The sequence below is a fragment of the Meles meles genome, chromosome 1 (assembly GCF_922984935.1).
Source record: "Meles meles chromosome 1, mMelMel3.1 paternal haplotype, whole genome shotgun sequence".
Taxonomy (NCBI): Eukaryota; Metazoa; Chordata; class Mammalia; order Carnivora; family Mustelidae; genus Meles; species Meles meles.
The window spans coordinates 212627173-212652678 of record NC_060066.1 but is presented as its reverse complement, the minus strand read 5'-3'; the positions used below and the strand labels follow the sequence as shown (position 1 = coordinate 212652678).

The 25506-nt window shown below is 43.3% G+C and overlaps 1 protein-coding gene across 14 annotated transcripts in view; it reads left to right on the top strand.

The window, feature by feature from the left end:
* The window catches only part of CAMTA1 (calmodulin binding transcription activator 1), an 818028-nt gene that overhangs the window by 24458 nt on the left and 768064 nt on the right, over nt 1-25506 (top strand). For 12 of the 14 annotated variants that reach the window (XR_006817665.1, XM_045998968.1, XM_045998958.1 and 9 more), the window contains exons 2-3: nt 3475-3544; nt 8801-8919. Coding sequence is in view for 13 of the 14 variants with exons in the window: in XM_045998968.1 (XP_045854924.1) it covers nt 3475-3544; nt 8801-8919 (189 nt within the window). In the remaining variant the exon portion in view is untranslated. Of the gene's footprint in view, nt 1-3474; nt 3545-8800; nt 8920-18029; nt 18365-25506 lie in introns of those variants that run through there. The other 2 variants (XM_045999004.1, XM_045998916.1) reach the window with 2 other exon arrangements.

Here is a 25506-nt window from a genome sequence, read left to right as displayed (position 1 = left end):
TTTAGTCTGTTAGGAATTCTTAGAATTATGGAGGAATGTTACAACTGGAAGGATCTTTTTAAGTGAATTCTTGATCTTTTAGAAAAACTTCTAGTTCCTGATACACAGGGTATGACCCTGAATCATGGCATGGGCATCACGCAGGGCCTCTTAAGAGGCACAGTGCGGGGCCACGCTCAGACCTGTGAATCAGACCTGCGTTTTTAATAAGGTCCTCAGGTGACCCGCATGCACATAAAAGTTGGAGAGTCTTTGTTGAAGGTCAGCCCCCCATTTTACTCTTGAAGAAACTGGTTAAAGTAGGGAGTTGCCCAGAGTCACACAGCTGTTTATTTTAGTGGTTCCCATCTTCGGATACATCTTGGGATCACTTGGAAACATTTCAAAACTACTGATGCCTGGGTCCCAGCCGCACACAGTCTGACTTAGCTGGTCAGGCTTGCAGCCTGGGCATCAGCATTCAGAAAATCTCCCTGGATGACTGACTCGCAGCCGAGCTGAGAGCTGCTCATCTGGTTGATGAGAGAAGCCAGCTTTCTTGATGCTTCAGTCAAGGAGGCCTTTCACTCTGCGCATGGATATACACTCAGAGATGTTTTCCCCACCTGACTGCTCGTCATCATGCATCATCCATTGTATATCCATAGCATTTACCCTGCTTACCACTCACTTCCCCCACTGGCAGGTACACCATGAGAGCAGCGCCTTTGTCGTGTTCACTGCTAGGTCCCAGCTCCTAGGACAGTGTCTGGCACACATTAGGTGCCCCTTTAATATCTGTAGGACAGGTAGAAGGAGTTGTGACACAGAGGGAACTGCGGGCGGCTCAGATGGCACCAGCAGGGTGACCTGTCATTGGAAGGCTCCCGAAGGACGGTTGACCTCACGAGTCAGCCAGAAAGGGCGGCATGAAGACGTGAAGCTGAGGATGGTCTTGGACCCAGATCTGTCTGCCCTTGAACTTGCACTTAGAGTGTTGTCTTGGGGGCAGAGAGGCCAGCTGTTTGCTTCAGACCTCAGCAGTTAGTGGGACTGGGATAGAGGCTCCACTCTGCAGACCTTCAGATGGGTGCCCCTCCGTCCCAGAGCCACCTCTGGCTTGGTGTTGTGTTGCACAGGTTTTGGAAAGCGACCTGAGGGTCCTTGGGATGAAAGGCCTATCCCAGAGTTTGGCCTGTGGGTCTTCAATATAAGGTAGCCTTTGCTCATAGAAGTTTTCTTGTGTTTTAGCCTTTTCCCCCTGAGAACCTGGTGTTTTTGAGGATAGAATGACTTGCTTTCACTCTCAGTTTATGTGAGTGAGTTTCTTTTCTGGTTAAATTAAGACTTTATTATGCCAGTGTTGAAGGGAAGTCATGGTTGATTGTGATATTTCTGTTACTTTTTCCTTTTTTAGCATTTAATTCTTCTGATTTGTTATTTGGTATGTTTTACTGCTCATTTACCTATTGTCGAACTTTGAAATTTAGTGTAAAAGTCCTTTTTTATGAAGCCATTCATTAGTGTGTCCCACTGTATGTTGGCATTTCTAAATCTTTGGACGTTAAGACCGTTGTTAAGATGTCTTGTTAAGTGGTAAACTTACACTGTCTGTTTTGGGTAACAGGAAGCCAGAAAATGTTAAGCCTTGAATGTAGCACATTCTTTTCAACATCATAAAATTTCAAGTTTCAATTCCAAAAGGACATTAAGATGAGATGTTGAATTCTGTGGTTAGAAGGCTGTTGCTGGCGGCTCTTACAGATGTTACTCGAAGTCAGACTGCTGTCGGCTTTCCATCAGCCGCTCTTTATAATGTCCTGTAATTCCACACGCACAGTCACGGGAAGAGATGAATGTTGATTTTCCAAAGGCTTCGTGAATTCTGAGCTTAGTCCATAGTTTATAGGGAGACTTCTTAGGCTCAGGTGTTACCACAGGTTGCTAGTCAGTAGGCACCACTGTTGATTAAATCAAACAGACATAAAAGCCCTTGAACAAGAATTTTCCAGAAACAGTAAATAATTAGAGAGCTGATGGTTATCCTGATAGCTAGCAGTCACATTGTGGAGAAAGACCTAGTCTGTGGCGAAGCGCTTGATCATGGATGTAAGGAGAGGAAAATAAAAAATTCGTAGAGGTCAAGTTTAGTCAGATTTCAAGATTTCGTACTCCCTTTGGCACAAAAAATTCAGGCAACCCTCAGTTGTTAGGAAATGTTAACACTGGTAAGGATTTTTCTTATAAGCACGGAAACAGTGGCACTTCGTATTCGTGTTGTGGTTTTGAATTTCAGGCACTTTGCGCACATCATGCCCTGCGATCCTCCACGCGACCCTGTGAGGCAGGAGAGGCGCCAGTGCTGCCCCTTTCTGATGAGGTCATGTGGAGGGTCAGTTTACTTTTCTCAGGATTGCTAGCGAGAGAACTGAGCCTTTCCTGTTTTAAATATAAAATGCGAAGGGTGGTTGTTGAACTTCTGAACTGTCCTTGGTTTCCTAAGTCTACACGTATGTGGTTTGTAATGTAGGATGAATAATCTAAAAATTTTTTTAGTACTGCACCTGAAGAAGGATATTTTTAGGACCAAAATAATTGACTGGCAAGACTCACGGAAATTGTTTTCCTTTTTTAAAAGGTACTGTTGTGTAGTTTTTTACATGCAAAGTTTCATTTTATTTACATGAAGCAGCCTGAGAGCAGAGACCTGGTCTTCCAACTTCCTCCTGACTTAACTGCGCCGCCGTACTGTTAGTTGGCACCTGTTAAGTCCTTTGGAATGAGCTGGGGGTTGGGCGCACTGTTGGGAAATGGTTAGCGACGTTGTTGAAACTGACTAGACTATAAAATGAATATGGCATTGGTTCTTAGCAAACCTTTCCTGTATTTACAGCACATATGGTCCTTATTAAAAAATTCTGCACATGATATGTGTTCACCAGCACGTATCTCTTTCCTACACACCTATATTGTGAAACACTGAAGCCTTCAGAAAAATTGCAGGTGTAGCGGGAAGAGCTCTTTGCCCCTGAACCTTGTGTGCGTAAGTTGCGGGTATATGTCCTCACAGGCTTGCTTACGTATTTCCTGCAAACCAGAGGTGAGGGCATTCTCTGTAACCACCGTAGTGATCAAAGTCAGGAGACTAACACGGAGGCATTTCTACCCCCTGATCCTCACCTGCTCCTGCAGCTGGCCAGGTGACCCCACTGTGACCTTTGTAGAGAAAGGTCCAGTCGGACCCTGGGTCGCACTCTGTTGTCTCCTCAGACTCCTTTAATACAGAGGAGTTCTCAGTCCTTTTTGACTCTCAGGACCTTGACACTCTTGAAGATTACAGGCCGGTCATTTTGTGGAATGTTCCTTAATTTGGATTTGTCTGATGTTTCTTCATGATTAGATTCAGGTTTTGCACCTTCGGTAGGAATATCACAGAAGAGCCAGTGTATATATTTTTCAAAGATTAGTTTTACATTTTATTTTCTGTTTCCTTAGAGCGTTTCCCAAAGTGTGTTCTGCGGAACTAGCACCTACTGTGTTCTCAACACCGTGCCACCTCTAGAAGGTAGGATTCGAAAAGCTTTTGACTTACAGGAAGGGGTGGGCTTGGCAGTAAGAGTGATTCCATCATGATAGTGCAGTGGAACTAGCCTGTGGCTGGGCCTCAGGGGACCTGCGTTCTGCCTTTAACTTTCTGTGTGATCTTAGATGAGTTACTTAATCCTTCTGGGGGTAGCAAAATAATACTCCCTTTGTAAAGTTTCTGGGAGGGTTCAAAAAGGCAAAGCGTTTAATCACATGGGAAATTCAAAGCACTCTGCAAATGCTAGCTACTAATACAATAGTTCTATAATTCTAGTATCTAATTCCCGTGACTTCTAGTAGGAGCCATGTGGTATTGTGGGGAAAGCAACAGGTCACATTTGAATCCCATTTGAGTCACTCGCTGCGGCTCCTGGGCAAGGGAATTTGAACCTCAGGTTCTTCATCTGTAAAATGGGGGTAATTATGCCCTGATGGGTAATTGTGAAAATTAAATGAGAGAATGCAATGTAAAATCTTTTCTGGATGCCTGATGTAGAGTCCTGCAAATGTTTACTTCCTAATAAATAGTAGAAAATAAATTTACTTGATCACGTGCAGCTCAAATTGAAATTGAGTGGAATGAAGCAGGAGAGGATGCCTCGGAACCTAAATTGAAGCCTTCGATTGCATAACTTCTGTGCTCCCACTTTATCTGCCTCTGCTTGCATATTTTTAAAGATTTTATTTATTTATTTGACAAAGAGAGATCACAAGTAGACAGAGAGGCAGGCAGAGAGAGAGAGGGAAGCAGGCTCGCTGCTGAGCAGAGAGCCCGATGCGGGACTCGATCCCAGGACCCTGAGATCATGACCTGAGCTGAAGGCAGCGGCTTAACCCACTGAGCCACCCAGGCGCCCTGCTTGCATATTTTTAAATTGAAATTGTAAATGCCCCCTGTTAAATACTGAAAAAGTGAAATAGTGATAAAGTTTATTGAACCTGAATTAGAAGTTGACCTAAACTCAGACCAGAGATTGGGTGGTGTGTGATTGACAGGGTGAGCGGGTAAACCCGGGCCACCTAAAAAAAGGCAGGGTGAGAGTGGATGATCACACACCCTAAGAAGAGGGAAAGGGGTTGTTAAATAGCGAAAACTAGTTATGTTTTCTATGGGAAAAAAAACCCAAAACCCAAACTATTATTTTTTGTTTTTTTTTTCAACTTCAAAAGTCTTTTGGATAATTACAATTGAGTAATTCATTTTGGAGAATTTCTTTTATAGAGTTATCATACTGATGCTTGGTTGCATAAATTAAGCACATTGTTGCTTAATTAATATTTATTTTGGATGCATAGTGATTTGAAGGTCTTAGGTTAGTGACGGCTGTATTTGCTGCTGTGAGCGCTGTGCTGACTTGAATATAACAATATGTGCTTATGTTTTCCCGAATCAGTTCCTAGCCTACTAATTAAATCTAAGCACATAATAATTAGAGCTGAACAGAAAAATTGTAGAGCTTCCTTTTAATTTTACCATTCCAAGTTGTTGATCAAATATATTTCCAATAAGATTCAGCAGTTGGATACAGTGTTGTACCAACTTATTTTGAACAGTTTGGTCTAGAGGTTGAGAGATTAATCATAATTGACTTGATTGAATAACAGTGTTCATAATTATTCATGGAACCAAAATTGTTTAATTTTTATTAATTATGAATCAAAATAAAATGGATATTATAATTTCCAGTTAGAGTTAATATAGTTAAAATTTCCCTTACAGGAGTCAATAAGGGTGTTTGAAGGAGAGAATTCTATATATCTCTTTTGATTTAGATAAAGGATTTGGTAATGTGAGTTTGGTTTTTTGAAATAAAACATGAAAATAAGAATTCTACCTTTTGCCTAATAAACTAAGTGAAAGCATTTTTGCATATTTTAGAGAGTTTTAGTTAAATTGTACGATGCCTCTTAAAATTGTTTGGAAAATATTTGAAGGTTGTCTGGAAAGGATGGTTCATTCTCTAGAATTATAGCTGTCAGCCAACCACATCATCTGTCAGTTTCAAGAGCTTCACTAGTTATTTTTACTGTGAAGTAGGTTAGAGAACTATTTTGCGAAGTCATATATCATACACGCATATTTTGCTAGATAATGATAATGAAATGTTTTCCTGTCTTTGGTTGACACTTCCGTGTTGCAGTGTCAAAGTTTAACTATTCGGATTAAATGCTTAAATGCAGTTGGAACTAGGATATACCTTACTTTCACTGTTAACTCAAGATACTGTTAATAGTCTCAGTACCGAGACAGACTTTTAAAAACTGGCCCAATGATTTGTCTAATTACTGTATCATTTATAGTTATTGCAAAAACATTAAAAAGCAGCTTTTAATTAAAAAACACAAGCTAGTGTGCAGTGTGGCCAAGTGAGCAGTTCTTTTCCAGTATGAAAAGCAGAATTACTCTCCCATCACACTGTAACTGGAAAAAATGAAATTTGGAAAATACGAGTTTAAGATTCTGCCTGTTTGAGTTCCTAATATTCTTGCCCCAGTATAAAAATTGCCATCTTTGTAATGCATAGTGGGAAAATTTACCCATTTTATATTTCTAAAAAACATCCAGTTTACATTCAGCATGAACCTAAAATTCTGGAGATAGCACAGTTTAAAAACTGATTCAGGGTAACCCATTGGCCTGTCATACTCCTCTTCCTTTTGAACCCGTGACTGCACATCCCTATAAAGTGCTGTATTTGGAGTCGTGATTAAGACCGTGCTTACACAGACACTCTCCTTTTCCTCTTGAAAAAAGCCTTTGGGCCAGTTCTCTGCTGCCTGATTTGGTCTCAGAGTGGAAGACAGAAGCCTTTTCTGTGGCAGCTAGTTGTGCCGTGGAGAAGAGTGTCTCTTTTTCTCGCGACCCTTGCGTGCGCACACACGTGCGCGTGTCTGTACACATCTATACACAGGCGGGAGCATGCACGTCTAGGTGTATGTAGACGCATGTACACACACGGAGGGGTACACACACGTGCGTGTGTTTTTTATAGCCACAGGACAGCTGGGTCCCTCAAGAGGCTTACAAGAACAGATACCTAACATCAGGTTGTGATAGAAACTGGGATTTAATCTTCGTTCATCACTGTTCAAAATTATACTTTAAAATAGTAGTTTTCTCGGAGATATGACTAGTCCGTACAGTTCAGAGTAAGCCCATTGATTGAGCAGCCGTGTAATACTGTTTTCATAAAAGGCATCCTGTAAATGGTGACTGTTTGAATTGAGTATAGATTTTAGAATTTCGCCTCTACTTTCAGAATTGTACACATCATAGGAGATTAAAAAAAAAATGAGAATAAAACCTCTTTAGAGGAAGAGAGAAGGGAGGTATTGGCTCATGTGATTTGGTATTCTGCGCTTTAAAGTTTTATGGCCCACGGTGCCTCCCTGGGGAGGATGAGGTGCAGGGAGCGTGCATAAGCACGTAATATCCCATCGGTTTTATAGAGGGTAATTAATACAGAACTTTCTATGAACATTCTTTTAGTTGAACACTTTGTTTTCTGGTTTCATAGCAAGATTTTTAAAAAGTTTAATTTTATTTTGCTGTTAAAATTTTAAGCAGTTTTTAAGTTTTTCAAGTTTTTATCCTGCCTCTAGAAATAGAAGATTGGGCATTATAATTCAATCGGTTATGTAGTTCATGGACCAAAAAAGATTTAGTATGCTAACAATTCTCTTAAGTTCCTCCCTTTAAAATATTTCCATATTATGTAGTAAATTTTTTCAGACTTTGTTTCTGTGCCCAGTATTTTTCTTTTAAGGTCTTTCCCTTGAGAAGAATGTGTTAATCAGATGAAAAATGTTTGGAGAAGATTTTGTTGTGATTGTAGAAAATTTTTTATTCTTTTATGTTTTTCACATGTTCAAAAAATAGGCTATGATAAACAAAATTACAGTAAATGACTGGAAAGATATATTGTTGTATTTAACTCTTAATATTACTAACTAATTCCTGTATGCCTATGTAAGGTTCTTTAATCGTAAGGCATTTAAATTTATTGAATGGCAGTAAATTTCATAAGGATTTATGCCTGGAGTAGAATTAGAGATTACTTAATTCTCCTTGATTTAGGAAACCGAGAATATTAAGTAACTTACCCAAGGTCACACAATTAGAAAGTAGCAGAACTGGGTCAGAATCTTGAATTCTTGATTTGGAGTTGAGTGTTTTTATTATACCTTTTAATATCAGAATAAGTTATTTTAACTATGATTTTCTGGAGCAAATTCAGTCTTTAGTGTTTTAATTTGTTGCTCCTAGTACCTGGTTATGCATTGCACTCTTTGGATATTGGGGCTTCCGTTTAGCATTACAATAAAAAAAAATTGGACTGTGTAATTCAAAAGTTTGGCCTAAGACTAATTCAAAAGTCTTGCCAAAACTGGCAAGAAATTTTGAGCAAGGCAAAGGCACTTTGTTATGGGAATGAACTAAGAAATGACCTGTAAATGAACGAATGAATGAAATAATACATAAAGGAAATGATCTCTTCTAGAAGGTATCTGGGAGACTGATTATCAGGCAGTCAGACATACCATCTTGTCTGAAAGTAACGAACTTTATTTGCTCTCACTAATTTAGGAGAGTTACATTTTGATGAAAGATACTACTTAAATAGATATGTATATGTAAATCAAGTTAATTAACATGTATGTTTTTAGGTTTAGGCTAGAAGGACCAGCCTCTGTATTTACCTAGGTAACTACCTGTAGGTTTAAATTCCTTATATTTGTAAGATTTGTAATTTGGTTTTGAAAGGATAAGTCTCATTTGTATTCTTGGGGATGAAGTAGTATTAGCTTATGAATAAAATAGTCATATTTTATTATAATTCCTCTTCCCAAAAAACCTTAAAACTTTTTCAACTGGTTGATAGAAGATCTCTGGATTTTGTGAGGTTAAATCCTTTTGCAATTTGGATGTACTTCATGGAAACCTGGTGGGAGAACCTTTAAGAGTAATGTTCTGGTTATGGGCAGCTGCTGGGATATTCCCTGTCCACTCGCTTGTCATGGAGCAAAAAAGCTCGATCTTATTTTAGAGCCTCTTAACCAGATCCCTGCTGCCCCCGATCTGATCAGTGTGTAAATGAGCATTGCTAACCGAGAGGAATGGTGCTCTTGGTCTCATGGTGACCAAACTTAAGCTGCCGTTTCTGACCTGCCAGTGTACTTAAAAGGAGATTTTCCTCTATTATTTTCTCTGAATCTATTGTTTTCTTCTTTATAGATGATCATGGGAACAGCAATAGTAGTCATGTAAAAATCTTTTTACCGAAAAAGCTGCTTGAATGTCTGCCGAAATGTTCAAGTTTACCCAAAGAGAGGCACCGTTGGAACACTAATGAGGTAGATAAATTTCTATTTTTAGGGGTTATAATTATTTTAAGGGCAAAGCTGTTAGGTCATTTGGCATAGTATACTACTTTTTACTAGTTTTAAAATAAGAATACTGAACTAGGGGATTGTAAATGAGAAGAATATTAATCTGGATTTAACAGAAACCTCCGTTTCTTGAACTACCTCTAATCTGCTTGGCTTGTGTTGAAAAATATAAAATGTGCACGCTAACTTACTAAGGTAGCATGAGTTACTATACTTGTGTTCTCTTGCATTTTGGCGTCTTGCATTTGGTGGTTAACTCTGCCTGCATCTCAGCTAAACACTAGTTTTTGTGTTGTCATGAATTAATAAAGAGACAGCCCCAGTGTTCCACAAGACACGCAGTGTCTTGACAGTATGAGATTTCTGTAGAACTGGGAAGGGCAGGCTTCTTATTAGTAAAACAGCTGTCAGTCCTCTGTGATGAAAAGAGTTTGCATGGAGTGTTGATGGGTTTACCTTAATGATAGGAGTTTTAAAATTAGGAATGGAGGCTGTATGCAGATTGTGTATTTGGCATCTGATTAGAAGATTGGTAAAGTAGAATGAATGAAAGTTTCTTTTTGGATGATGTTTCTTGTTTTTGGTAAGTCTTAGCCTGGGAGTCTTCATATTAAGGGTGGATTGCTTGTCATCTTTTTAATTTTGAAATCTGAATATTTCCACGTAGGGTAATACCCATTTAGTGTGGTGATGAGAACTGGGTATGTGTCCATTGATCTGGGAATTCTATTCCTTTAGTTCAGATAGCTGTGATTACTGGTTTTCCAAAGTTGATCTAAGTTAGTTTGCTGGTTGAACATTCACTTCCAAATTAAGTTAAATACCGCCCCCCCCCCCCCCCCCCCCCCGTATTGGGCCCTGAGTTTTGTTAAAAGACACAAGAAGACAGTAGTACTCCTTACTTATCCTTACCTTTTAAAGATTATTCTGTTCTAACTTCTTGACCTAGAGTGCTTTTGTTTTGAATTTTAAGAGGTTATATGGGTGAGAGTCTGTCTACTTAATCCTAGTTTACAGATTTAAATACTTAGTAGACCCTCATAGCTTTGATACCTTGTCTCAACTGATTTTACATTTCTTTTAAGGTATGTATATTTTCATTATTTGCATTAATTATATTTCCCCCTTAGACAGAATACTTCTACCTTGACAAACATTAGGTAGTTTAGAGGCCTGTTGTTTTAATCAGTCATTGATTAACTATTTTAAACATGAAAACAAAGTAAATATGCTGAAAATTAGTTTTAATCATACATCATTACTCTGTCAGCAAAATAGTATGGTTTGGGAGCCATTCAGTAGGTCATAACTAGGTCATGAATTATTTAAAAACTCAGTGTGTTTCTTAGTATTCCCTGAAACATGGCTCTGCTGCCTTACTATTGTATGTTAGCTCCAGTTTGTTTATAAAGGAAGCAAAGTACATAATTGGTATATATTTTTTCAATATTATGTTTTAGGTGAAATTGGCAATTTATTTTTAATTATGACTTGAAATTATATTTGAAACCAGCAGGCGCTTAATTAAAATTCGTGGTCTTTAGGGTCTTCTGGAGCTGGAGTCATAGAACCTGAAGCCGGTCGGTAGACGGTTCACATCCTTGCACAGGACTTTACCTCTCACTTATTTATCTCTGGTTATTGACCTGTTCCCCTTTACTCATAGTTCAGATACATTATAAAACACCTAATAAAGAATTTTTATGAGCTTAAAAGGAAAATATGGGGTTGTTCCGTACTTTCTTCTAGGACCCTGGCCCTCACAGCTCTTTGGAGACCGCTGATTTAGGTCACAGGGTTGCGAAAGTCCCTGTCCAGACAGGAGACTGTGGCCCCCTCTCTAACTGGCGAACCATAAAATGGGGGTCTGAGACATGTGGATTGTTTTGTGCAAGCTACCACTGCTGCTGGAAACGCCAGTGAACAAAGTGTGTTCCCAAGGGTGGCTGGAGGCAGGATGGGTGGCTCAGCTGGCAGGGGTCAAGGCTCTCACACCCTTTTCCCTTGTGACCCATTGTTATCTCAGTAATTTGTCAGCTCAACACTGACAAAAACTCTTAGGAGAGAACTGAATTTAAAGGCTGGCCCATATTTCATTTCAATGTAGAGGACATTGCCTTTCTTTCTTGTTTATTTTTGGCTTAAGGAAAAATAGGGGACTCTTGGAGTGACAGCCAAAGTCTTAGGAGTCCTTAATTCTGCAGAGTGTTACGTGGTGATGGTAACCTGTCCTTTTTTTTTTTTTTTAAAGATTTTTTATTTATTTATTTTCAGACAGAGATCATAAGTAGGCAGAGAGGCAGGGAGAGAGAGAGGAGGAAGCGGGCTCCCCGCTGAGCAGAGAGTCCGATGTGGGGCTCCATCCCAGGACCCTGGGATCATGACCTGAGCGGAAGGCAGAGGCTTTAACCCACTGAGCCACCCAGGAGCCCCAACCAGTCCTTTTTAAAAAAAAATTTTTTTTTAGACTGGCTTGGATAACGGGAACAAAACAATCAGTGCTTCTGTTAAAGCACTTCCTTCCTCGGTCTAGCTGGGGATTGGCATTCTCCCCTGTTCTGCAGCCAGCCGTCCTGCATGATGCCGCTAAACCTGGAGGCGGCTTGTCTCTCACTGGGGCTTTTGGTCCTGTTTACGGCAGAGTCATGCTTAGTCAGAGCTGCTGGTGAGGTCTGTTGAACTGCTCACGGAGTTGAGTTTAGTCATACCGCCATTAGGAAGGGCCGTTTCCTGCTGGTTTGGAGGGAGGGCTGTGGCTTAGTGCTACTGTATCTTTGTGGAGAGGGACAGTGAGATTGTGTCCATCGAATGTTGCCATTTATCCAGCCCCCGTTGTCTGTGCTGGTGGCTGGGCACTGTGTGTAATTACTTCTGAGCCTTAAAATAATGTTACAAGATAGGCCGTATTTCCTTTTATTCTTTTACTGATGAGGGTGCAGCGGTAAAAAGTGGTTAACTCATTTGGTCAAGATAGCATATTCTTTAGGGCGGGTCTCTCTCTAAGCTTAATTTCTTGTATGTTGCTTACTAATTCTTAGGAACATTCCTTTTGTTGTTATGTTTTCTTGGCTTTTAATCAAAGACCCACAACTCTTACCCACATTAGTGTGCTTGGCAAATCCATTCTGTCATTTAATTTTGGATTGAAAAGAGTTAACATAGGATTAGTATTGTGGGTTCATAAGCAAATATTTGGTGAAGCTGAAAGTCGCTAAAAAGGAAGGCTACCAGAAGTTAAGGAGGTCTTAGGGCCCAGCTAAGCTCCTGGAACCTTTCTTAAGGCATTGGAATAGATAAGATCTCCTGCACTTCCTGAATGTTACTTGCAATTGCAAAATAAATGTTGTGTCTAGAAACAAATCACTTCGGATTAGGCTTTCTCAGCCACAGACACCTTCGCCCAGGTTCTTGGAGGCGTGGAGGAGGGGTGAGGATGGGGGTGGCAGTGATGGCCGCAGCCAGCATGGACTGAGCATGCGCTGCGAGTGAGGCACTGGAGGGTCCTTGATGCGAATACTTACGTTTACTCCTGGAATTCATCCTGTGAGGCCGACTGTGTTGTTATCCATACGGTATCAGCCAAGAGATCTGAGCCATAGAGATGTTCAGTTATGTGCCCAGGAGTGCTGGGCTCGGGAGTCTTAATATGCAGCTTGATTTCGGAGCCCATTCCCTCTCCAGTTCTGTCCCAAAGAACAATTTCAAATAGACTTTCTCAAGATCTCACAGCTGTTTAGTGACTTCTGATCCTTTTGCTGTATAGAATTGTTTGGCTTCTTTATTTACATCTTCAAGTATTATATTGTACATAAACCTAATATAGTTTTGTATTAAGTGTTTTTTTAAAAAAGATTTTATTTATTTATTTGAGAGAGAATGGGAGACAGAAAGAGAGAGAGAGCAGGAGAAGGGAAGGGTCAGAGGGAGAAGCAGGCTTCCCGCGGAGCAGGGAGGATCCGGGACTCCATCCCGGGACTCCGGGATCATGACCTGAGCCGAAGGCAGTCACTTACCAACTGAGCCACCCAGGCTTCTGCGTACAGTATTTTTTAAAGGTAATACTCATTTCGGGGTGCTGGGGCGGCTCAGTCGGTTAAACATCTGACTCTTGATCCCAGCTCAGGAGTTGATCTCAGGGGTGTGATTCAGGTCCCCACGATGGGCCCCGTGCTGGGTGTGGAGCCAACTTAGAGAAAAAAAAAGTAACACTCATTTCTTGGGGAAGTAGTTTTGTTCTTAATGAATATTAATGTGTAGGCTCTGGATAATGAAAAAAAAATTAAAAGTAGAAATTTTGAACCTGTGTGTAACTTGAGGGTTAGGCTTGATTTTTATATCCAGGGCAGGAAAGAAAGAGCGTATTAAACAGAGCAGAATTGTTGAAGAATCAACTCTTATTCCATAGCCGGTTTGGCATTCACGTCTTCATTAGGTGAACTGTTAGAAGGTTTCTGCATTTTAAGTTAATATTTTTAAGGCCCAGAGCCAGGAATAATTATGCTAATGCAACTTTCTGATTGCACAAATGACTGTTCATAATTACACATATTAGTACTCCATGTATGTTGTCCAGACCGAAGTTCTTTTGTTTAGCCATTAATTAGCTGTTTGACTTAAAATACAACTACTGCATCCCCCCCAGTCGCTGGATCTGGATTTCAGACGGAAGGGCGTTCTTCTGAAGCTGAGCTGAAATCGCACCGACAAGCCTTTATACTGAAAATGTGCTGCTTCAGTGTTCCACTCACTTTGGTGTGCTACTGTTTTTGAACCGTTAGTGCTCTTTGTTTTTCCTCTGATATAAAGTTTCTCTGGAGGAAGTAAACAAAAGAGAATTCTAGTTTGTACTGATCGTCAAGAAAGTTGCATCAAAAGTTTTCAGTTGGTGATAGCTTCAGAGATTTTCATATTAAATGCATCTTTTTTAATGGTGAACCTGTTTGTGTAGAGCGTGTGTATCTCTCTCTCCACTGGTACAGTCTAAGTGGTGCCAAAGAACTGGAAGGAAAGAACCCCTAAGTGAAATGCTTTTTATAGGGAGAGACTTTGCCTTTTTAATGCCTGAATACTTCCGCCTTTTCAAAATTTCTTTAGTCATTGTGTGTGTGTGTGCGCGCGCGCTCGCGCGGAGGCCTAGATTCTTGAGTGTTTTTTTGTGTTTTTCTCTCTTGGTATACCTTACAGAGTCATAGTTTCAAGAGTTGTGATTTTTTTCAATGATTGGTTTTTCTAGTGTCTTTTTATATTCTCATTTTGAAAGACAGACCCACGTTTTGAGGGGGATCGTCATTTAGCACTCGGCAGACTTCCACCATGCAAGCTAAACCGAAAAGCATTAGTGTTGTGAAGGTGAGTGAGGTGTTTGACCTTGATGACTCAGAAGGTTGGTGAACCCTGAGATTGGCCTTTGTTTTGTGTAGCTTTGGGCATTGGTAACAGTTTGAATGGTCCCAGGTGATTCTCAGAGTCCAGGCGGGGGCTCTCCTGGTTCAGGCGCAGGTAGGAAAGTGCAGGTACGAACAGCACCACAGAGAGCCAGGTTTTAAGAGGGATGCCATTTGATTTTTGAATACAGTGTATGGTACCAGATTTCAAACTAGGTGTGATGATATTTCTGAGCAGTTGGGTTAACTGTAACCTGTCTGTTTCACTGCGTAGTACGAGGTCAGGTAAAGGGATCTTGAAGTCCCAATGAGCACGCACCTGTCGTCAAAACCTGGGTCACTTGAGCCATGGTGGTAGTGGACGGAGAGTGGCTGTGTTGAAATGCTGGGGGCGGATGTCCTTCTGCATCTCTGGAGGAAGACAGGTGAGGAGAGGTTAAGACAAGCGGCTTTAGCCCTGAGGAACGGCTGGAGAAGCAGTTCTTACCTGCAGAGAGTAGGGTAAGGTTCATAACGTTTGAATAAGATACTAAAGAAAAATTTTTTTTTAAAATTTATTTATTTGACAGAGATCACAAGTAGGCAGAGAGGCAGGCTGAGAGAGAGGAAGGGAAGCAGGCTCCCTGCTGAGCAGAGAGCCAGATGCGGGGCTCGATCCCAGGACCCTGAGATCATGACCTGGGCTGAAGGCAGAGGCTTTAACCCACTGAGACACCCAGGCGCTCCAGAAAAAAATTTTTTTAAAGGACAAAAATTCCTGTGGACCTGCCTCAGTTTTGCCCCCAGTGGTTTTTATTACATGATGTTACTTAAGAATGGAGCACTTGGAAGAATACTTGGCCCATAGTCAGTTTTCAGTAAATATTTGTTGAATGAATGAAATAGGTAAAAATACAAAAAACTCAGTATATATTTCTGAGCTGTTGGGAGTTTTTATGTAGATATAAGACTCAAATGTATATATGTCACATAAAAAAGACTAGAAAATTAATAAAATTTATGTTAACATTAATTAAGTGTGATGGATGATGTTTTGCCAAAACCAAATTGTCTCTTATAACGTGAACGTAACAGTGACTATTCTCAGGCAGGGTCTTTTGAATTTGGCACACGACACTGTCATGTGTCCTGCAGTGATCCCACCTCTCTCCCCACTGAACTATTTAGAAACTGATTTTGGCTTAGCAGACATTTCTGTAAGTCTCTTGTCAGACCTTGGTGCAAATACATGATTTAGTCTGAAGTTCACTTCTGGATTTTCTCATTAGTCCGAGAACAACTTTAAACAGGTCCCCAGGCGGTTGTAATCATAGCCCACAGACTTGAGCAGTGGATCTGTATGTTAGAAAAATTGGTTTTAGGTTTTATTTTTTCAGGTTATAAATTAAGATGTGAAGTGAGAACTTTCATAGTGAACTCAAGGTCCACTGAGATCTTGGAAGGCGCACACAGCTGGCAATCAGGAACTAGCTCTGTCTCGTCTTGGCTCTGCCACCAGTCAGCTGAGTGCTAGCTAGGTAAGCCACCTGCCTGGCCTGTCCTGAGTCTGCTGTGATTGTGCTGAGTGGCCTTTAGAGAGGTGTCGTAAGCCCCCTCCTCCAGTTCTGGAGGCTAAATCACTGTTGCTTTCAGAGCTGTTAGGGAGTGCAGGGCATTCAGGGCAGGCTTGGGTCCAGCTGGGCTGTGTGTGTGTTCATTTTTTGCTGTTAATCATCCTTTGTTTTTATTTTTAAAGTCTGTGATTCAGTGGTTGTTAGTACAGTCTCACGACCATCACTGCCATGTAATTCTGGAGCATTTTCATCACCGCAGCAGCTCGGGTTCTCCATCTCTCCAGACTTGGTGGAGTCAGCACTGGCAAGGCTGGGTGGCCAGCCTCCTTTTAGGGGGCTCAGGGTTCTTCTTTGGTGTCTCCTCCAAGTTTCTATACCTGCGTGGAGCTGGAGCTGAAATCAGAGTAGATTGTCTTTTTGTCCAGGTCTTAACACAGAGCTCTGTGTCCTGAGATTGTTTTCAGAATGTTCAAGTGCCGGTGAGGATCCAGTTGGGGCCTCGTTTATCTGAGAGAAGAAGAGGGCTTGGGGAGAGTTTTAGGTTGAAAACTGAAACTGTGTGCCCTGCAAACTCCCATTAGTGAGTGACTTGGGGATGCAGTGTCCCACTCTTTCTAGTAATGGTGGGAGACTCTGTGGCTGTGACTTTGCATAAGCTGAGTCCTTCGAGAAGTCAGCTGAGATGGGAAAAGGGAAGGATGTGTGGAAAGCAGGGCATTCTTTTTAGCTTACTGGCTTTCCAGCTGAGCTGGCATCCGAATCACCTGGAGGGGCTTGTTAAAACGCAGACTGCTGGGCTCCACCCCCAGAGTTTCTGCGCCAATAGGTCTGGGTGGGGCCCAAGAATGTGTATTTTTAACAGGTTCCTCGTGAAACTTCACTAGATGAAGACTCTCAGGCCCTTAGAAGTGTATTCTTGAGTCACCTGACTTTAGTCTCAGCTCTGCTACCCTTCTGTCGTTCAGGTCTATTTTGATATACTTTGGCTATGTGAGGTACAGTTGAGCTTTCTAGGGTCTTCTCCTATACTTAGAAGTAAGAGAATGCAGTTAGTTTTTTGGTCTTTATCTAAAGTATTGGTTAATGTCTTGTTATATTAGAAAGCACCTTTAAAGTATGGGGGATGGTAGGGGTATGTGGAGGCATATCCTAATTTTTGTGGCCTTGTTTTGAAAAGCTAGCATGAGGAGTCATCTCCACTCCCCCTTTCTTTTCCATCTCCGTTTGGCCCAAATAGCTGAAAACAGCAGAACCCTAAAGGTGACCATCGTGACCTGCCTCCTTACCTACATACCTGTCTGCCCACCTTCCTGTCTTGTTAATCCTACCTTCCATGTGTTTCTAATGATAAGTTCTGTTATCTAGGTAATTATGAAGTTCTCTTGAAGATTTTAAGAGACGTTTCTAAAATATAACCTAAGTTTTCCAATTTAAATGCTTTTAGAAAGCTGGAAAAAAATGGAAAAGAAAAACACATACAAAGGAGTCCTTTCTAGATGGCTGAGAAACCACAGATGGGCTGGTGGATGTAATGAAGATAAATTTGTGTTTGGGAGAGTTTTTTCTCTGTAAGGGAGAATATATGGGCAGGATGTGTGGATTTCATGAGGCTTTCTCGTATGCTTATGTGTTCTCTGGACTGACGAAGGGTGTTAGATTGAAATAAATGTAAAGCTTACAGAACCTTTTGTTTACATTTGGGGAGAAAGGAAAGGAGGAGGAGCTGGGGCTCTGGGGAATTGGACAGGACTGAACAGGTGTGTATGTGTGTACACACACGTGCACATGTGTGCACCTTGGCGTGGGTGCACACCCATCCTTGTGGGGCAGCTGTGGTAGAACGAGGGTGGAATTCTGAGGCAAGCTTCATTTTGCCTTAAGTTCATATTCCTGTGATTCCAAAGGAGTTTGTGGGGAAAAAAAAGAAGGTTCCATGTCCAAGAGAATAGGAAGCCTAAAAGTAGCTTGACCTGGTCTAGAAAGTAGAGCCCCTTGTGCCTAAGTCAGAGGGGCATGTGATGGAGGGGGTTGGCCCGCAGAGGCGCTGCAGTGGGAGCGCTGGAATCCAGGCCATCCATTCGACTTGTTCTGTTTACTTTTTTTTTTCTTAATTAAGGTTTAATTTTTTTTTTTTTAGAGCAGCTCCAGGTTCATAGCAAACTGAGAGGAAGATACACAGAGTTGCCATACAGCCTGTGCCCCCAAACATGCATAGTCTCGCCGACCACCAGCGCCGCTCCACCAGATGGAACCTTTTTTGCATTGATGAACCTGCGAGGACACATCACCACCACCCAGAGTCCCTAGTTTACATTATGGGTCACTCTCCGTGTTAAGATGTCTTTTCATGACTTGGTAGCTCATTTCTTTGTAGTGATGACTAACACTCCATTGTCTGGATGGACCATGGTTTGTCTCTTCATCTATTGAAGGACATTTTGGTTGCTTCCAACTTTTGACAGTGACAAATAAAGCTGGTGTAAGCGTCTGTGTGCAGGAATTTGTGTGGGTATAGGTTTTCGGCTCCTTTAAGTAAATACCCAGGAGTGCAATTGGTGTATCCTATGGTAAGAGTATGATTAGTTTTATAAGAAGCCATCACACTGTCTTCCAAAGTATCTGTACTGGTGGTGTTCCCTGTGGCTCCACGTTCTCCCGGCATTTGGTGGTGCTGGTGTTCTGGGTGTTGGCCCTTTCAGTAGTTGTGTAGTGGTTATCTCGTTGTTGTTTTAATTTCCCTGAAGGTAGGTAAATGGAGCCTCTTTTCACGGACACCTCTGCCATCTAGATCTCTCTTTGGTCTGTTAAAGTCTTTGGTCCATTGAATTAAGTTGTTTGCTTTCTTACTGTTGAGTGGGAAGAGTTCTCTGTAACTCTGGACAACAGTCCTTTAGGAGATGTGCTTTTGCAAGTGTTTTCTCCCAGTCATTCTCTTGACTTTGTCTTTCACAGGGCAGAGGTTTTTTATTTTTATTAAGCCCGGCTTATCAGTCATTTCTTTCATGGATCCCGCCTTCCGTACAGTAGTGCTTCCCCCAAGGCCGGGTGGGTTTCCTCCTGTGTTTTCTTCCAGGGGTTTTATGGTTTTGCATTTTGCGTTTAGGTCTGGGTCCATTTTTTATTTGGTTTTTGGGAAGGATGTGGATCTAGATTCTTTCTTCTTTTTTTTTGCCTGTGGCTGGCCAGTTCCAACGCCATTTGTTGAAAAGACGGTCTTTGCTCCATGGTACTGCCTTTCCTCCTTTGTCGAAGATGAGTTGGCTGTATTTATGTGGGTCTGTCTCTGGGCTTTCTGTTCCATTCCATTGATTTGTCTCTTTTGATGATACCACATTGTCTTGATTACTGTAGCTTTATAGTAAGTCTTGACGTTGGGTAGTGCCATCCTCTGACTCTGTTCTTGTCATTCAGTATTGACTCAACTATTCTGGGTCTTTGTCCTCTCTGTGTAAACTTCAGTCATTTCGTTGCTATCCACAAAGTAACGTGCTGGGATTTAGGTTGGGATTACGTTGGATCTATAGATCAAGTTGAGAAGAACTGACATCTTAACAGTCTTAAGTCTCCCTATCTGTGAACATGGACTATCTCTCCATTTGTTTACATAATGTTTTGATATCATTCATCAGAGTTTTGTATTTTTTCTTATTAGATTATGTACTTATTTTGTTAGATTTATGCCTAGTTATTTCATTTTTGGGGGATGCTAAGATTTTATTTTAAAATTCAAATTCCACTTGTTCATTACTGGTATATTGGAAGGCAATAGACTTTTCTATAATTGCTTATTAGTTCTGTGATTTTTTTTTTTAAAAGGCCTAGCATCTGCAGAGTAGACATCTGCTGTGCTTACTGATGGGTCTGAAGAGCTTGAAACAGTACCTGGCACGTAGTGGGTCTTCAGTGACCAAAAGCCTTTTGAGAATTTCCCCTGAGGGACCACATTCTGTGGGTAACTCATGCCTGAAGAAGTTCGCCTTTAAAGAAAGGGTGTGTAGCACTTTAGGGAGGGAGGAAAGGCCCAACACAGAAGGTCAAGGACAAAGTGGGAAAGGCCACACCCTCTTCATGTTCCGGATGGGAGACAGAGCCTGTTCAGAGAAGCTGGCCAAGAAGAATACTATCTTGTTGGAAGCTGGGATCTTATTTAGAAAGGGCTGCCAAAGCTGCTTTCTCAGAAGAGAAGGGGAGAAAACACTTAAATATATTTACCTTTTTTTTTAAAGATTTTATTTATTTATTTGACAGAGAGAGATCACAAGTAGACAGAGAGGCAGGCAGAGAGAGAGAGAGGGAAGCAGGCTCGCTGCTGAGCAGAGAGCCCGATGCGGGACTCGATCCCAGGACCCTGAGATCATGACCTGAGCCGAAGGCAGCGGCTTAACCCACTGAGCCACCCAGGCGCCCTATTTACCTTTTTTTAAAAAAAAGATTTTATTTTTCTATTTGACATAGAGAGACACAGTGAGAGAAGGAAGAGAAGCAGGGGGAGTAGGAGAGGGAGAAGCAGGCTTCCCACTGAGCAGGGAGCCCCAGGTGGAGCTTGATCCCAGGACCCTGGGATCACGACCTGATCTAAAGGCAGACACTTACTGACCGAGCCACCCAGGTGCCCCAATATATTTGCCTTTTTAAAAGTTAAGAAAGATGCGACAGAAAGGGGCAATGGCATTTGCATCCCATTTCTGAGAAAGGATACATTAAAATAGATTGAAATTAAGCAGGATCTATAAAATCGAGGTCAGAGTAGAGTCATCTTCCATTTTTCCTATCTTTAAACCATGTAGTGACAGACACCCCTTTCCCGGCATCAGAAGACAGTTGTTAATTTGCATACTAGGATTTTATTTTATTTTTGTACTGTTGAACAACATTTCAACTTCCTAACTCTAATTGTTCCATTTAAGAATCAATTTTGTTAGATGCTTTAATCATTATTAATCAAAATTTTTATATTTATGCATTTTCCAGTAATTTTTAACAGTCCATTCCTCCAGCAGTTCAGAGAGCCTGCTGTGGGGTGATTATGTATTTTTTATTTCATAAATGAAGATGGTGAGATGTAAGTGTTTTAGAATTAGCATGTCACATCATCTAATGTAACATCCTCTAATATACTATTAATTTACTTCTTTTTCTTGTGTATCGTCTGGGTGCTCCTGCTGGACTGTGAGGCCTAGGTGGACAGGAATCTTCATCTCTTCTGTTTACTGTTGGATCCGAAGAATTCGAAACAGTACCTGGCACGTAGTGGCTGTTTAGTGACCAACAGACACGGCTTAGGTTTGCTACTCAAGTGTGCTGCTAATACTTTGTCTCTGATTCTACAGCCTGGGCTAGTAATAGTCACTAGTAGTGACAAACCGATTCATGGGAGCTACCCCTAAAAAAGTTGTGGTGTAGAGAAGAGCAGAATGGGTGCTCCCTGCTTGCCTGCGGGTTCCCAAATCCATAGAAAGAAGGGTGGAGGCAAGCACACTCAGCCCTTATCTCAAAGTTAGCAGGCAGTTAAGTCAGTCAGTCTGTCCAGCACGTGAGGGAAGGTGAAGCAGGAAGCCAAGACTGTCCTCTGTGGAGGAGCTCTGGCAGTGTGGGAAATGAAACCAGGGAGACGGAGGACCCTCCCGCTGCCCCACTGGCCCCCCCTCAGCTGATTCGCACAGTATGGCCCGCGTAGAAAGGTGGCCGCATCACCCCAAAGTCTACCATCAGAAAGAAAGTTGCCTTTTTTTTTTAAAGACTTTATTTATTTATTCAACAGACAAAGGTCACAAGTAGGCAGAGGGAGAGAGGAGGAAGCAGGCTCCTTGCTAAGCAGAGAGCCTGATGCGGGGCTCGATCCCAGGACCCTGGGATCATGACCTGAGCTGAAGGCAGAGGCTTTAACCCACTGAGCCACCCAGGCACCCCCAAAGTTGACTTTTTGATAGAAGTCTCTGCAGACATTTTTCTGTGCTGATGTGGCTGTACATTTTATTCATTAACTCAAACTAGGTTTACTGGGCATGTGGTTTTGTAATCTTTTTCTGAATAGATTGTGTCTGTCTTAGGGCTTCTTCTGACAGTGACCCATGGCATCACGTTATTGACTGCGTGTTAGTGTTCCGTTGTGCTGTCAGTTAACGCTTAGCGGCGTGTTTGAGGGCCTCATCTGTGCCAGGCACGGGTTGAGGATCACGTTCCTGTTCTCGTGGAGTTTATAGTTTAGAGGGAGAGACAATACCTAAGTAAAGTAATGCGATAGGAATTTCAGAGAGTGCTAAGAAGAAAATAGGGTACCGAGGTGTGAGTCCTTTGGTTGGGTGGTTTGACTTTCCTAGGAAGTGACTTTTGAGCTGAGATCTGAGTGTTGAAAGGGGGCTAGCTGCTTGAGGATCTAGGGGAAGAACGTTTTATTTTAGGTGAGGCAAGAGCCAAGTCCCAAGGCCCTGAGGCAGGAGTGCATTTGGTTTGAGGAGCAGAGAGGACATCTGGAGGTGAGATGGGCAAGGTGGGCAGAGAGCAGTTCTCAAAGTGTCTGGTAGGCATAAAGGTTTGGAATTTTATTTTAAGAGTAGCAGTCATGGGAGGATAAGCTCTCAGGAAGTGAGTGGTATATTATATGGATTTTTTATTTCCAAAGTCTTTCTCTGGCCGCCCTGTGGCCAACAGGGGAAGCAGAAAGAGCTGCGAGGAGGCTGGTGCAGTAACCTGCGCTCGTGGTAAGAGTGAGGCTGAGGAGTGCGATGTGTTTTGGAGGTGGAGGTGTTAGGACTCGGGCGACTGGACGTAGGAGGTAGGAGAAAGAAGTCAAGAACCATGCCTAGTTTGTGGCCTCAGGCCCGACCTTGGTGCTGGTGCTCATGAGGGAGACGGAGAAGGCTGGGGACGGTGCGGCCGGAGAGTGTTCTTCGGGAGGCATTGATTTTGCCATGTCTGTTGGACACTGAGGTGGCAGCATTGAGTAGGCCGCTGTCTGGGAGTCTGCGAGAGGTCCTGTCTGGAGAGAGAGATTGGAGAGCCATTACAGCCATTACACTAGATGAGATCACCCTGGGGGCCAAAGATATTTAGGAGAAGGGATGAGATAAGCCCCGAGTGGAGCTGGAGGAGGCAGCAGAGCCCCGGACTGGTGGGAAACCACACAAGTGTGAGATGGAAGCCCAGAGAAGAATGTGTTTCCAGGAGGTTGTATCAGTTTTCTTTTTGCTGCTGTAACAAATTACCACAAACTTGGCGGCTTAACACAGCACAGATTTTTCATCTTCGAGTTCTGTAGGTCACACATCTGACCTGGGTCTCCCTGGGCTAAAGTCACAGTGCGGGCAGGGCTGTGGTCGGTGCTGGAGGTCCTGGAGGACAGTGCTTCCTTGCGTGTGCTGCCTTCTAGAGGCTGCCCACGTACCTTGGCTGCGGCCCCTTCCTCTGTCTGCAGAGCCATTCACAGAGCGTGTCTCTGACCCCGCTTCCATGGTCTCGGACTCTGACCTCTCCTGTGTCCACTTCCAATTTTAGGGACTCTTACGATTACATTGGTTCCATCGGATAATTCAGAATAATCTCCCTGTTTTAAGCTCAGCTGATAAGCAACCTTAATTCTGCCTGCAACTTTGCCATGTAACACAGCATATTTCCAGGTTCTGGAGATTAGGATGTGGCTGTCTTTTGGGGCTGCTAATCTTCCCGCCGCAGAGGATATAGTCACAGGTTACTGAGAAGTCAAGTAAAATGAGGATGAAGCCGCCCTTGGATTTGGGCACCTGGAGGCTCTTAGTAACCTTGATGGATGGTTTTAGTGGCATGGTGGGTGTGGAGGCCCCACTGGGGTTGGGGAGAAGGATGAATGGGTGAGGATGTGGGGCCTGCAAGTGTTAGTGACTTTTTTTTTTTTTTTTTTGAGATTTTATTTCTCCATTTGACAGAGACCGCGAGGGCGGGAACGGAAGCAGGGGGAGTGGGAGAAGGCTAAGCAGGCTTCCCGCCAGGCAGGGAGCCTGATGTGGTGCTTGATCCTGGGACCCTGGGATCATTACCTGAGCTGAAGGCAGGCGCTTAACGACTAAGCCACCCAGGCGCCCCATGTTAGTGATTTCTGATGGGAGTTTTGCTGTGAAGGAAAGGGACTTATGGCTCAGTTTACAAGCGTCGCACAGAGCAGAGCTCTAAGAGAGTGAAGTGGGAGTCCTCTTTGGTGCAGAGGTTCAGGGAAGACCTCTACTTAAGGGGCCGGGTCTGGTGTCAGGTGGAGTGGGTTACCTGAGCCAAGAACCTGGATTGAGACCAAGACACGGTTTATAGAGTTGGTGACACCTGAAAGGAGAATGAGTGTGGTTATTTACAGTCAAGCAGAACGTACATACTGATGACTCGTCTGCGTGCACCCGGTTCAGTGCTCAGGATGTTGGTCAGCAGCTGCTGCAGGGTGCCTACCCCACCGCCTTCTTGGCCAGATCTCCGAAGTCCGTAGAACATCTTCCCTTCACTCCTCGTGGATCCACGGTGGTCTGGCCCAGAGCCATGGGGGAGAGCACGTCGTCCCTGCAGCGCAGAGCGCAGTCCTTTCCTGCCTCCGTTTCCTCCCGCACTCCGCTGTGTTTTGAGAACATTCGCAGCAGTGCTTCTTGAACAGTAGGCTCTGGGCAGAGTAGGCAGAAACCAAACAGAGCCCCGTCCTGCGGAGCTTGCGTTCGGGAGGATCCGTCTCGTAACTGGTATGTGCGTCCACGGCTGTCCTGTCCGGGAGGCCAGGCGCTGAGTTTGTGCAGGCTGCTCTTCTCGGGCTCTTGGCTGCTCTGCCAGCTGGGGACCCTCTTTTAACCTCATTGTTTGGCCGCCGCTTCCTATTGTTGGCAGAGCTCCCGCTCCTCACCCACGGCCCCGCGCCGTCCCCCCTCACTTCCCTCGGGGGCGACCTGAGTGCGCCTCACACCCTTCCTTGGACAGGCCTTCCTGGACCTCCGTCCGCAGGCGTCCTCTTTCCCATTTGTTCCCTCACACAGGTTAAGTTCCCGAGTCCGCAGCGTGTAATCATGCTCTTAAAATGTCCTCAGCTTTCTTGCCCTTCTCTCCTCTTGTCACACCCACCTGGACAAATCCCTGTTCCCAGCGAACCCTTCCCATCTCCTGGCCTCTGTGTGCCGCACCCCAGCGGCTCAGTGGCGCTGAGAAAGACTGGATGAAGAGTCAGACTTTTCCGTCTCTGCCGTTTCTTGGTCACCGAGTGAGCACTGAGCACCGCCCACAGTTCTCTAGGATTCTCCACCCACTTAGCCTGTTCTGACTCCCTGACCACTTCTTACCTTCTGCGGTTTCCCGCCAGACCACCCCCTTTACGGTCAGCACCACCCCCGCCTCTCAGCTGCCGAGCTGCTTCACTGCAGACCTTCCCGCCGTCAGCCCGAGTCTTCTAACCTCTGTCAGAGGCCCGTGGTCCCGCGAGCTCTGGACGCCAGCGCCTTCCCCCCAGGACTTCAGTCTGGCAGTCTTCCTGCATTCGCCTGTGTCCTCGGTCCCTCCATGTCTGCCAGCTCGTCCAGTTTAACATGTACAAAAACCAGCTTCCCAGCTTCCCTTTCCATCACTGGGATTTTTACGTCCTCAACATGAGAGGTTTCCTCTGTGCTCTCACTTAACCC